The 14,529-nt window shown below is 44.0% G+C and overlaps 1 protein-coding gene across 1 annotated transcript; it reads left to right on the forward strand.

The window, feature by feature from the left end:
• The first annotated feature begins 908 nt into the window (after window positions 1-908).
• LOC123129752 (D-lactate dehydrogenase [cytochrome], mitochondrial-like) lies at window positions 909-12,723 on the forward strand. The gene is made up of 17 exons (XM_044549789.1): window positions 909-1,307; window positions 1,389-1,481; window positions 1,941-2,041; window positions 2,153-2,201; window positions 3,999-4,091; window positions 4,501-4,615; window positions 5,238-5,298; window positions 5,472-5,508; window positions 5,586-5,647; window positions 5,812-5,908; window positions 9,776-9,850; window positions 10,193-10,301; window positions 11,075-11,184; window positions 11,376-11,438; window positions 11,980-12,059; window positions 12,276-12,450; window positions 12,575-12,723. The coding sequence occupies exons 1-17, from the start codon at window positions 909-911 to the stop codon at window positions 12,692-12,694; spliced, it is 1,839 nt and encodes a 612-aa protein (XP_044405724.1). The 3' UTR covers window positions 12,695-12,723.
• Window positions 12,724-14,529: the final 1,806 nt, after the last annotated feature.

Consider the following 14,529-nt stretch of genomic DNA (forward strand, 5'->3'; position numbering starts at 1 on the left):
AGTTAAGTGATATAGTATTTAAGAAAGAAGAAAAAATACTGAAAAGAGAAAATGAGCAATATCAAAGGAATATAGCATAGACTGAGACATGACGAAGTCTTTGACTTAACAAAACTGTTGTTTTAAATACACGTACGCATGGCTTAAAATAGAATAGATTGAATGTAGAATATTAGCATTACATGGACCGCAAACGCATAACAAAACAAAGTTTTTCTTTCCTTGATAGGAAACAAGCACATGACACGTCCAACAATGGCGACATGGGAGAGACTAGGGATATTTACCCTGTCGGGTGTTGAAGAAAAGTTGTCTCCGATAGGTCTCGTTTCACATGCAGCTTTATAAGGCGCAGGATTTTCTATTGCAGAAATTAAGAAAAATACGAATATGGTGTGCAGATGACCACACAAGATCACACACGAGTCGCGAATCAATCTGTGGTTAAGTTGGTTAGGTGGACAGTGGTATTCCCAACCCATCAGGGTTTAAATCCTAGTGCTCGCATTATTCCTGAATTTATTTCAGGATTTCCGGCGATGCGCTTTCAGTGGGAGGAGACGTTCCCGTCGACAACGAGGCGCCTACAGTGACTTCGTAAATCTCAAGATGATATGCCGGCTAAGTCTCTCGGAGGTGCTCATATGGGTAGGGTGTGCGTGTGTACGTTCATAGGGATGAGTGTATGCGCGTGTATATGAGCCCTTGTGTCTGTACTGATGCTCAGGAAAAAAAAAGATCACACACCAGTCGCTGCGCGCATCACGGGCATGCCTCTCCGGCGCATACCGTGTGAGCGGAAACGGCCAAACGTGTGCAGAGCCTAGCCTAGGCTCGCGTCGATTCAGCGTGTCGCTGGATGAGCACCCATACCACACCCACGACCGTAACATCCATCTCACACGGTGATGGATTCAGATAAACTTATTTATGGGATGCGCATCTCGAGGCACAGCGTCAGGATTCAACAGCCAGGATCGTGCGGCCGGGGTGCAAATATAGGCTGCCGCCCACCCCACCAACTCTCCCACTTCCCCTCAAAAAAAGGAGAAAACCAACTCTCCCACTGCCTGCCGCCATCCATGGCCGCCACCCTCTTCCGCCTCTCCCGGCCCCGCCGCGCGCTCCTCCCGTTCTCCGCCCTCCGCGTCCCTCTCTCCACCCAGCCCCTCCCGCAACCCCGGGACCCTTCCTCCCCCAACTCCAGCGGCGGCCTTCCCGCCTTCCTCTCCTTCCTCGCCGCCGCAGCCGCAGGCGGAACCGCCGCTTCCGTCGCTCTCTGCGATGCCGGCCCCGACCACCGGTACGTGCGACTGTTCCGTCACTTCTCGCATCGTTGACTGCTGGAGCTGACAGCGCCTTGTGCTTGCCTGTTGATTTGGCCCAAGGTGGGTGGGAAAGACAGCACCGAGCTGGTGGTGCGTGGGGAGCGCAAGCGCGTGCCACAGGAGTTCATGCAAGAGCTCGCATCCTTCCTCGGGGTAAGTGAAATGAATTCGAGTTCCGCGCTGCCATTGCCCTAGTGGCAAGGCTGCGGGCGGCGATGCATGATGTGCTAGCTGCGTACCTTGTGTTTGTTGTTTTCGCTGTCCGTTGATTAATCCAGCTCCAGCCCACGACATGCTCAGGCTGGTCACAATGGGCAAGAACATAAGCTAGTAACTTACACACTTCCCTAGACTATGTTACTACCTTCATAGTGGATAGGAACATCTATGTAGTGTCATGCAACGATGTATTTATTAGATTATAGACTCATTGTTTCTTGGAGTGTGTGATGTTCCGGTAACTTAGCTAGTTACCACAAGCACATTTCTCTTTATTAAATACGTGCCACATAAGCAAAGTTGTATTGGAGTGTGTGATGTTACTCCTAAGTTCCTCCCCACTGTGACCAGCCTCAGTGACTAGGTCTAGGTGGCCGGGTTGCTGTTTTGCAGGACAACCTGACGGTGGATTACGAGGAGAGGAGCTTCCACGGGAAGCCGCAGAGCAGCTTCCACAAGGCGGTCAACGTGCCCGACGTCGTCGTCTTCCCAAAGTGATCTCACCCGGCACACACTGACGATAGATCCGTTTTGCTGGTTTATTTACTGTATACGCCAAGCTCGTTCCATGTATTGTAATGCCTCCATTAATTACTGACTTGCAGGTCCCAGGATGAGGTACGGAAGATTGTGATGATTTGTAACAAGTACAAGGTATGCATGCATGCATGGCACTCTTCCATTCATTAGCCTAAATGAACATCATATGCTCCCTGCTTTGCAAGAATTCCTGATTTGGATTCTGTATCATGTACTTCTGGTTTCCACAACAGCCCATTTCCATGATTGTGCCAGACAACTGTTCCTTTTCTTTTTTATATTGATCTCAATTCAAAATAAATGAAATGAACCAGTTTACATGGGAAATGGGCCGGGTCGAAAACCATGATCCAGTTCATGTGGGAAACTAGATCAAAAACCTTGATAGCCCGAGCCCCGAGGGGCAATACATCTTGCGGAGGCAAGAATGTAGAAAATACCCCCCCCCCCCCCCCCAAAAAAAAACACCAAGTACAAGTTACAACGCAGCGCAAGGATCAACCGCCTAGACATCAGAAGAATATAGATGGCTGTGGTGCAGCACAAGCTAAGGCATAACAACATACATGATGCACGACCCCTAAAAAAACATACATGGTGCACTAGCAGTAGAGAGGCTATCAAAGCAGCATATCATGCCAAGAGATAGCACAACAACAAACTTCAAGGGATACACGTGGAAGCACCACCAAGACAACACCGCAACCACTGACAGGGGTAGACCACGGGTGGCCACATCAAAGAGTTGTGCAATTACCAAGACCGAGCCATCCGACACTCGGGAAGGGTGGTCATTGCCTAGGTAGCAGTAAAGATGACCAAGGAAATGGATCTTGCTCGACGAGCATGCACGAGGGGGAGCCATGAGTTCACCGCCGGAAGGGAGGGTCTCATTCCCATGGACGTGTTGTGAAATAACTACTCCCTCTTTTTCGGTTTATAGGGCTTATCTTAAAATTTTAGTTTTTTCCATTTTATAAGGCTCAATTTGGTTATTTCCCATCACATGTTCAGACTTCAAGATGCATTAAATCATTGCATGCAAGTATTAAGAAAAAACTGACCAATGCATGCATTTTATGCATGCATGCATTGCAATTAATACATTCGTAAACACAATTTTTTGAGGAAGACAAGAGCATTAATTAGGTGCTTTTGCAAACTACAAAAAATATTCCACCACTCGTCATCTCCCTTGGTTGGTGAGATTTTTGAATTGAGCCTTATAAACCGGAAAGGAGGGAGTATGATGGTGAAGTGACATGATTGAAGAGAATGCCGTTAATGAAATCATCCCCACACGAGGGTGGTTATTGCCCAAGGTGGAGTGTATAGGAAGGGCACACACAACTGCGAGAGACAACAAGAGGGGCTACCCAACGGTAGTGTGTGGAAATGTTGGAGATAGCTCACAGAGAATATCAAGCACTTCACAGGACAACAGGTTACAGGTAGGTGATGAAGAAAGCGCCACCAACATGGGAAACAACGTGAATGCGCCGCCGCGCGAGCCGACAAGGGATTTCTTCCCATCGTTACATCTGCCGCCGAGGTGGAGGATGAGGTCTGACATGCCATCAGTAGTTGACATGCATGATACTACTTATTGAAAAATGTCACACCTACGTATTTTTTACTAAGAGCTACGAAACCTTCCTTGCCAAACTAATACACACACCCCTCTGGTTTTCAGGCGGTGGGGCTCCTCACTTTTCTTATCCACTAAAACCATTCCATCTAAGCTCCTTCGTAAGATACGTAAAACAATTTACGTATGTGTAGTGTTGTCCCTACTTATTATACTCCTATTACGAGCAGCCTGTGTTTTCTTCAGGAGTTTGTGGAAGGAGTTGGCACTTTCCATTTCAGTAACACTACGTGGTGTTCCTTTCTTTCTTTTCTTGGAATCAGGTGCCAATTGTACCATATGGTGGGGCTACATCAATTGAGGGCCATACGTTGGCACCTCATGGTGGCGTTTGCATTGACATGTCTTCAATGAAGGTAAATACTAAGTTTTATAATCAACAGCCATATAATTATAACATTAAAAAGTACTAAAATACTTGGCTTATTGGTTTTACTACCTCTCTCTCTCAGTTTACAGGCGTGCGTGTATCACTAGGTCGCCAATTTAACCAACCTAATATAAGTCATATATTACAAAAAAATATACTAATATAAACTTCAGATGTTCTATTTTCAAATGGTATAATTTTTATGTTATATAGTTTATATTAGAGTGATAAAATTGACAACCTAGATATACGCGCGGGACTTGTAAACTGAAACAGAGGGAGTACTATATTTTGTTACACCAAGCCGGCAAGCACTTTCTTAGCAGTGAGCTATGCATATGCAGGGTACGATCTGCTACTTTCATCTATTTTAATGTATCATAAATTCTTTGCAGAAAATCAAATCCCTGCATCTTGAGGATATGGATGTTGTAGTTGAACCAGGAGTTGGATGGATTGAGCTGAATGAATACCTGAAACCCCATGGTCTCTTTTTCCCTCTTGACCCAGGCAAGCTCCTTGTTTCCTTTTCCCTTTAATATTTTTTCTGTTCATTTACCTTTTCAACCAACAAAGGACAGGCCTAGCATAGTGGTGAAGTACTTCCCACTTGTGCCAAGAGCACTTGGTCTATCCTTCCTTTTTACCTTTTCAACCGACCATGTAAAATCCAGATTGACATAACCTGGTACATAATTATCCAATCGACAACATAAATAAAAAGACCATCATTGACCAAGATCCAAACAGATCAATCTTGTAAAAAAACAGTTCAAAAGAAAAACCTTTCATCATGTCCTTCCCCCCTTTGCCCTTTCATATTCAGTGTAACTTGACTACAATTGAAGAGCTTTGTTTGCGACTGATTTGTGTAGTGTAATTGCATCTTCCAGACATTTAGGTGCAAAATCCAGATTGACATAACCTAATATGAAATTATAATCAATGCTAATTGCACCCTCCAGACATTTAGGTGTTATGTACCGTCACAGGGAGATAATTATGCATGTTTGTAGTACTCAATAGTTGCACTGAAGTTCGATCATCTTTCTGGGTCCAAAATAGCATCAACGACTACTTGCTTTTGCACTAGCTTAGTGGCGTAGCTTATCTACATTGGTCTGATTTACAGGACCTGGAGCCACTATTGGTGGAATGTGCGCTACACGATGTTCTGGTTCATTAGCCGTGAGGTAATTCTCCATATAATTTCGGGCCACTTTTTGGCTTCTGCGATGCATCTGTAACCCCATAGACACAAAGAGGAAGGACAACCATAATGTGCACGATTCTCCTGTTTATCTGTTATATTCTTATATGATACTAATATTAAATGGCTTTGATGAATTTGCTTCTTACTTTGTAGGTATGGAACTATGCGGGACAATGTGATCAATCTTCAGGTCCTTTTGCTATCCACATTTTCCCACCTTATACATTTGACTTCACATACAAGTAGTAATCTTTTATTGTACTTCAGGTTGTTCTACCAGATGGCGACGTTGTCAAGACCGGTTCTCGGGCTCGAAAGAGTGCAGCTGGGTATACAAGAACTGATCCTACTTCTTATAAGACTAAAAAGACTTCGTTTGTTCGGGAGTGAAATCTTAGCTGCGCTGCGCTGCTTGCTTTTCCCATAATGTCTACATCTGTTGCTGCCATTAGTATTGACAACTTTTTTTACTTTGCACCATGTTAAATGTCAGATATGACCTAACTCGGTTGATCATTGGAAGTGAAGGGACTTTAGGGGTAATTACAGAAGTGACTTTACGACTTCAAAAGCTCCCATCTCATTCCGTGGTAGGTCTTCTGTTTTGATTTATTCACTGTCAAAATAATGTTTTGCCAACTATGTTTACTGCATTCGGTATACTTGAATATTAACTTTTAAGTTTTAACAACTCTACTTGTTTCTCTGTTTAGGATATACACTTTTTATGTAGCACATGTTGTGGAGAAACACCATTCTTCATGCTGTATTACTATGACTTAACTATTATCTGCATATTAAGAATGGAAACAACATTTGTATGAACACACCATATTTTCTTTTAACGGTCTATCTTATCAAGGACATGCACGATAAGTTGTGGCAAGTGTTCGAACAAGTGATGGTGACACTGATGACTTCCCAATTAAATAGGACTGCACCATGGGGCAACTTTGAGCCCTTATCTTTTTTACTTTGGTGATGGATGAGGTCAAAAGGATATACAAAGAGATATCACATGGTGTATGCTCTTTGTGTATAGTGTGATGCTAGTCGACGATAGTCGGACAAGGTCAATAGGAAGTTAGAGTTATGGAGACAAATCTTGGAATCGAAAGGTTTTAGACTTAGTAGAACTAAAAGTATATGAGGTGCGGTTTCAGTACTACTAGGCACGAGGAGGAGGAGGTTAGTCTTAATGGGCAGGTGGTGCCTCAGAAGGACACCTTCCGATATTTGGGGTCAATGCCTCAGAAGGATGAGGGTATTTATGAAGATGTGAACCATCGGATCAAAGTCGGATGGATGAAGTGGCGCCAAGCTTCTAGCATTCTCTCTGACAAGAGAGTGCCACAAAAGCTAAAAGGCAAGTTCTATAAGACAACAATTCGATCCACAATGTCATATTGTGTTGAGTGTTGGCCAACTAAAATGCGACATGTACGACAGTTAGGTGTGGCGAAGAGGCGCATGTTGAGATGGATGTGTGGCCACACGAGAAGGACGAGTCCGGGATGATAATATACAAGATAAAGTTGAGATAGCACCGATTGAAGAGAAGCTTTTCCAACATCGTCCAAGATGGTTTGGACTTATTCAAAGCAGGCCTCCAGAAGCTCCGGTGCATAGTGGACAGCTAAAGCGTGCTAATAATGTCAAGAGAGGTAGGGGTAGACCGAACTTGGCATGGAAGGAGTCTGTAAAGAGATATCTGAAGGATTAGAATATCACCAAAGAACTAGCTATGGACATGGGTGTGTGGAATCTTGCTATCCATGTATCAGCCATGAGTTGACCGCGAGATCTTATGGATTTCACCTTTAGCCTACCCCAATTTGTTTGGGACTAAAGGCTTTGTTATTGTTGTTGTTTGGTCTATCTTATCCTATACTTGGCAATTACCGGAACCTTTACCCAAAAAGGCTTTCGCCCCGCTTTATATATAAAGGACCGATCCACAAGCATCATGATACAAACTCACGCCACAACCACACACGGCACACACACACAAGGCAAGATACAAGGGTGCCGAGCACCGCCACACACCTCAACGACTACCAAGCCACTACACATGCATGAGGATGATCCGCTTGGAGCCAATGGAGACCTCCAATTCTCCGAGGAGAGGTGAGACGGAAAACAACGAAATAAGGACTCCAAGATGGTGCCTCCTAGAAGGGAACGACCATCGATAGCCGCCACCATCCGATTCCAAAGATTGAGTTTTCACCCGGAGCAGCTCGAAGGAGTAAGGGCACCGCGGCAGAGCCTCATGAAGGATACGGTGTCCACGGACACCGCGCCATCGGCCAATTCAAGATTGGGCAAGTGATGTACCCCGTCACACCCACCCCTCCGACGCATCCTTGCTCTGCCAACCACCAACGACCACCCACCCGCATAGCCATGGCCACTTGCCCGCTCCGGAGGCGCAAGTTCCGCCCACGAACGCCATGCCTCCCGCTGCCACGGCCACCGCCTGCATCCAAACACCCCCAGGACCGACCAAAGTGACCGGCTTTGGGCCAAAGGGCGCACCCGACCGAAGAGACTATAGCATACGTCCCGCCTCGAACAATGCCGGAGTTGTGTGAGCCCACACACGGCTAGGGAAAGGGGGAGGAGGGGGAGCGGACGCATCCGGGCCGGCACGCCTGTGTGCCAACGACGGGTGGCCCGAGCTCGTCGGTGTCTCCCATCCCTCCAGCCTGCCTCCCCACCGGACACCTCCTGTGTTGCCCCACCTCGGCGGCAAACACAGCTCCACACGAGGTCACCAACAGACACCCGCCCATCGGCAAGAAGAGACCTGAGGGACCGCCGCCAATCGCGAAGGAAGCCCACCGAGTAGCCCAACTGCGATGCCTGCCGTCGTCCAGCCGTTGTACCTCCACAGCCATTTCTCACGAGTAACACCATCAAGATGCTTCAAGATGCACCATGCTACCAACATGATGGTTGTGGATGTGCCTTTCGGAGCAGAGGCCGGGACCGAGTGGCCCATTCGATGCCACCAATCCACGAAGTCGTCCTCCGCATCTGGGTGTCTTGCCATCAAACGCAACCAGGAAAGAACCTCGTGCCACACCGCGCGCAAGAAGGAACATCCAGTGAGGAGATGAGCCATTGTCTCCTCTGACTGATCACAGAGCACGCAAGACGATGCATGTTCAAGGCCTCGGCATGACAGTCTCTCAGCAGTCTCATAACGGTCTTGGCAGGCAAGCCACACGAAGAACTTGACCCTAGGTGGGGCAGAAGTCTTTCAGTTAAGCTTCCACGAACTTGAACCGACCGCCTCCTGGAACAAATGTCATAGCAACTCTTGGAGGAGTATTGGGAGTCCAGGATCTAGCGCCATTGGAGGACATCTCGCACACCAACCGCCAGACCTTGATATACTGCCAGAGTGCCAACAGGCTGAGGGCCCCTCTGATATCCGAGATCCAATGGCGGCCTGCCAAGGCATTGCTGACTGTCCGGCGCTTCCTGATGCGCCTCGAGACCAACTTTAGGAGGTTAGATGCAATCTCAGGAATGACACTGCTATTGAGCCAGCAATCCTCCCAGAATAAGGCTGAGGTTTTGCCACCAGCCACCATCCTAGTGGATGCAGCGAACACCTCACGCTCATCGCGCGAGAATTGCAGGTCGAGGTCTGTCCCTGGGTGGACGGGGTCAATGCACATCCTCCACAACTGGAGCACCAGCCCCCAGGTGAGGTGACCCACCTTCGCCATCATGGATGCCCTCCACGTGGAAAGGTGGTTCGCAATCCTGTAAGTTGTAAAAATATAAACCGCAAAACGGTTATTCATACAATGCACCAGTATGATGTTCACGTCGCCACAACAATCATCTTGTTTTGCCATTTCTAGTAGCAAACCATGTACCATTTTCAGGGTTTGAATTTGTGGAAGAGTAATGGGCATGCATAGGGAACGCGGGCATTTGGTCTATGGGTACATATGTACCCTATATGGGAAAAAATAGTAATTCAATAAAAAGTCAAAAAAATCTGAAAATATTTTTGAAATAAACTTGACCTTCCATTGTACTCTTGAGAAAAGTTCCACAAAAAGAAAATTTCACTTTGACTACCTTTCAAAAAAGACAAAATTTTCATCATAATAGCTTGAAGAGTGACCTATAATAGCAAATAAATTTTGTCTTTTTGCTGTGAAGTCAACGTTGATTTTTTTTGTGAAAATTTATATATTAGTGCGCAAGTAAGTCAAGTTTATTCTAAAAATAGTTCTCAACTATTTTGACTTTTTTGTTTAATTATTAAATAAAATCGCATATAGGGTGTATATACAACCAGGAACCGAAGTGTATTTCCCCATGCATAGGACGCTACCTTATTCGTCTAGCTTTGTCGACCTTTTATTTGTAGTTCTTTCTGCATCTTCATTTTGCCTATGAACTCATTCCTCCTAAATGCTCTATGTATTCAGGTTGCTATGTGCAATTTTCAAACTGTTAAGGATGCTGCTGATGTTGCTATTGCAACAATGCATTCTGGCATACAGGTTCGTCCATGTCCTTCCGTTTTTCTTTCATTGCTATGACATTTGGAAAAGAAATGTAAGTCAGATATGAAATAATCAACATCCTTTGTTCCATATATATGGAGTGAACGTTCATATTTCCATGCTTGTATTTGTTCATGTGACACAATTTGTTCATTGCACATTAAGTGGCCGTCGGTGGTGGTGTTAGAAGTTTTTCATGGACTATTGTAGGTGTTAGGTTGACTTCTATTGAAATGCTTGAGTAGAAGTTACATTTGTTGAGATGTATCAATGGGTAACCAAAATTCACTAAGGTTGTTGTTGGCTAGTTAGTTACTGATTCTTTTTCTGCTTGGTTAGGTCTCGAGAGTGGAATTGTTGGATGAGGTTCAGATAAGGGCAATAAACATGGCAAATGGTAAAATCTTGCCTGAAGTGCCGACCTTGATGTTTGAATTCATAGGGACAGGTAACCTAACTTGCACTTTTAAGCCATTATACTGTACGAGAAAAGTCCACTTTATAGCCCTGAACTTCTTGTTGACGTATAATTGTATTGCCTAGTCTCTTCTATCAGATCGGTCTTTTGGTTGCATTTGCTAAAGCATGCACTTCTACATGATATCAGAGCCAAGAGGTCTTGAATTCAAGACCCGGCTAGCGCCACACGTGAGGGGGAGTGTTGACGTATAAATGTATTGCCTAGTCTTTTCCATCAGATCGATCTTTTGGTTGACTTGGCTAGAGCATGCACTTCTACACTTGCCACTCGGTTTCGGATTCAACCCTCAATTTCAAAATCGGTTGTCTCATACCCTCAACTTGCCACTTGTTTCAAAAATCAACCCCTCGGTCAGTTGAACCCGGTTTTGACTCGGTTGATTGGTTTTGACCACGTTCACTGCTGACTGGGCAACCCCTTTTGACCCCTCCTTATTTATATGAGACCCAATCTCTCTATTAAAACTAACTTCACTTTGTGCACACTACTTTTTAGTAGACTCTAGACAATTTTTAGAAGTTATACCCATAGTTCATGCTTGTGGTTTACAGTTGTTCCTTATCTTGGGGATGTAATTAACATATATTCAGTAGTTTATTATCATCTTCTGTTGGTTGTTCACTTGCTTAGACAAGTTACTTAAAGCTCTTCTTAAGCTGCAAACATTCCTTCAGTTTACACATCAAGAACTGACTGATTTTCCTTTTCTTTGTTAATCTCTTTCCATTGCAACTATTTAGAAGCATATGCACTTGAACAAACGTTGTTGGTTCAAAAGATTGCTGCAGAGCACCATGGTTCTGATTTTGTTTTTGTGGAAGAGCCAAATGCTAAAGAGGAACTGTGGAAGGTCAGTCGTCTGAACTTGTAGAGCTACTCTACAGATGTTTCTTTGTGCTGCATGATTGTGCACATGCCATGCAATACCAGTGTAATACAGCATGACATTATGTTCCCTGGTTTCTGGACAATAATAGTACTGCGATATATAGGATATTTGGTTTTGGAGCATATATTAATGGCATTTTCCTCTATGCGCAGATCAGGAAGGAGGCACTTTGGGCTGGTTTTGCCATGGAACCTGATCGTCAAGCTATGATAACGGTTTGATTGCTTGCTTAGTATGATCGGTTAGAGATAGTTAGTCTCTAGCTAGTGGCATGCATCATATGCCATTATGTTTGCCTCCTTAGTTGTGAATCTTGGAAGCATTTGTCAACATGCCCTAATCATCATTTGGCAAAATATGGGCTAAAATATGATCCAGTTTTAGTTCACATTCTAGTATATGGTACCCCCTCTGTAAACTAATATAAGGGCGTTTAGAACACTATTTTAGTGTTCTAAACGCTCTTATATTAGTTTACAGAGAGAGTACTTAGCAAATAGCAACGAAATATCTTCTCAGTTAAGTAAGGGTAACTGGCGCCGCTCTCTTCTCTTTGTTTGAATCAACACATATGCCTTTTTTGTCCATTAGTGATAAATGTAGATTTTGTCAGCTTCATTTTTTAATCTCATATGCTCATATAGATCGGCTAATATTCATTATGATCATTGTAGATTTATTATCTGCCGCTTTTCAGTGGATGAGCTGCATCAAGTCTTGTAAATTCTAATGGCGCCCCAATTGTTGTTCATGCAGGACGTTTGTGTCCCATTGTCTAGACTTGCAGAATGCATATCTGTGTCTAAGCAACTACTTGATGCGTCACCATTGACTTGGTACATATTCTCCCTTACGCTGTACCTAGGTTTTTCTGTTGTAGCTAGGAAAGTCATGGCCATCTCTTTTGCATTAGATTTATATTTATAGGAGAGCATGGCAGTTTGAAAATTCGAACTCTTGATGAAGTAGCATGCAATTCTTATCGCAGCTCCAGCAGTATGCTATCCTTTTAATTATCCAGGACCTTCTCTCTGACTTGTATATGTTTTCAGTTTGGTTATCGCCCATGCCGGTGATGGAAATTTCCACACATTTATCCTATTTGATCCAAGCCAGGAGGAAGAGCGAAGGGAAGCAGAGAGACTAAACCATCTCATGGTTCATACTGCTCTGTCCATGGAAGGTACATGCACAGGAGAGCATGGTGTTGGCACGGGGAAAATGAAGGTAGGTGACCTATGACTCTTTATCTCATCAAGGCCGTGATCTATTTCAAATTTCCACATGATTCATAAACAAGTCACCACCCATGAGTGACAAGTGACAAATGCTTTGGTGTGTGCATTGGCAGTACCTAGAGAAGGAGCTGGGGATGGAGTCACTGAGGACGATGAAAAGGATAAAGGTCGCGCTGGATCCCAACAACATCATGAATCCAGGAAAGCTCATCCCACCCCACGTCTGCATATGACCAATCAAGTGACTGATTCCATGCCAGTGGGTTGGGTTATTCAAGCTTTTTTTTAAGGAATGTCTCGTGGCTCTTAATTGCAATAAGTTGATGGTTACATCGTTAATTACACGGGGCATAATAAACATGGGTGGATCACCATCCCAGAAAACAGTAGAAGTTGAATCATAAGCATGCCTAGCTAGACTATGGGCCACCTTATTTGCATCCCTTGGACAATGTTGGAAAGTGATATTACCTATTCTCTGAGCGATCGCAAAACATTCAGCCATGACTACTGCATATGGGGTCAGAACCTCTGTCTGATATTATTTGATCGAGTATACCTTTCAGACGAAATGAGATCATTTTTTAGATAACCTTGTACAGAACATTGTACAAGCTGATAGGTCGATATTTTGAAATTTTCTTCAGACTGTCCACCTTGGGAATAAGCACTATGACGGTATCATTTCATCCATGAGGGATATTCTTTGAGTTGATGACATCAAGTACTTCGCTTGTCAAAACATCACCAATTAAATGCTGACATCTTTTAAAGAAAATTGCATGTAAGCCATCCGTACCTGGAGCTTTTGTATCCCCAATGGAAAATAAGGCCTTTTTAACATCTTCAACTGAAAATGGCTTACCTACTGCATGATTCATCTCCCTTGTAACTCGAGGTACAACCTTATCAATTAAATCTGGGTCCGGCCCTTCAATTTCAGTAGCAAACAAACACGCAAAATATTCATTGATCAAGGACCCTTCACGCCAATTCCCTTGGTCATCTTTAAGATGGTTTATTCTGTTTTTCTTCCTTTGTGCATACGCAAAATTCTGAAAATATTGGGTATTCCTATCCCCGAACTTGAGACAGCCAATCGTACTGCGTTGTGCCCATTGAATTGCTTCAAACTCTGGAAGCTTCTCGATCTGTGCTGCAAGAACCTTATGTTTTTAATATTGTCTAGCATCAAAGCACCCATAGTGACTTCTTCCAGATCCCTTTGTGCCTTCCTCAGCCGGTTTTTCTCTTCAAAGTGTTGCGATCCCATCTTTGCAATTGGGAGTGAACCATAGCCAAGCGCGCAACCAAGTTTAAATTCTAGAACTGAGTACCTGAAGCAGCCCAAGCCTCTTCAACAATCACAGAGAAGCCCGACTCTTTTAACCAGCAGGCTTCAAACCTGAGCACAGATAGGCCCGAGACATCCTGGGAGACGGAGGCTACTTGCAGGGCCGGTCCTGACATTTCGGGGGCCCGGGGCGAAACTAGAACATGGGGCCCTTTACTATAAAAATAAAAAATAGTGCTCCATATGTGTATATGTGAAATGTAAAGTGCATCAAGCTCACATAATCGATATACATGTACCTCCAAGTTTCTGTCTAACATTCATAGATGCAAAGTTGTGGATTATGTTATCGGTATCAATCTCATTCAACAATTTATTCTTACTGTATTAAGTTGCCAACCATTTAACCTCTCTAGGAACATTTACAGCTCTCACATTGTTGTTGGTCAATATGCATATCTTCTTATAGTAGGACAAAGGCAGCATACCTCGAGCATCATCAACACACGGAGGGCCTCCTTATACATGTCATTCTTGATAATTTTTTAATTTTTCTGAAGCATTAGAAATATCTTGTAAGACCTAGAGATAAATAAAACATTTAAATAATGTCATAAACTATATGAAAAAAAAAATCATTGTACTGAAGATTCAGTATATATTACTTTATATCACCTGCAGGACCAAAAGCATCTTTTTCTATCCACTTTGATCCCGGAGATGTAATCTAGACGGAGAGAACCATCAGTATGCTTTTTGCAGCATCACTACAAA

This window comes from Triticum aestivum, chromosome 6A (genome assembly GCF_018294505.1).
Source record: "Triticum aestivum cultivar Chinese Spring chromosome 6A, IWGSC CS RefSeq v2.1, whole genome shotgun sequence".
Classification (NCBI taxonomy): domain Eukaryota; kingdom Viridiplantae; phylum Streptophyta; class Magnoliopsida; order Poales; family Poaceae; genus Triticum; species Triticum aestivum.

Coding starts and splice junctions, on each gene's coding strand:
- LOC123129752 (XM_044549789.1), top strand. CDS start 909: ATGGATTCAGATAAACTTATTTATGGGATGCGCATCTCGAGGCACAGC. Junction 5,299..5,471: donor TCTGGTTCATTAGCCGTGAG/GTAATTCTCCAT, acceptor CTTACTTTGTAG/GTATGGAACTATGCGGGACA. Junction 11,439..11,979: donor ATCGTCAAGCTATGATAACG/GTTTGATTGCTT, acceptor TTGTTCATGCAG/GACGTTTGTGTCCCATTGTC.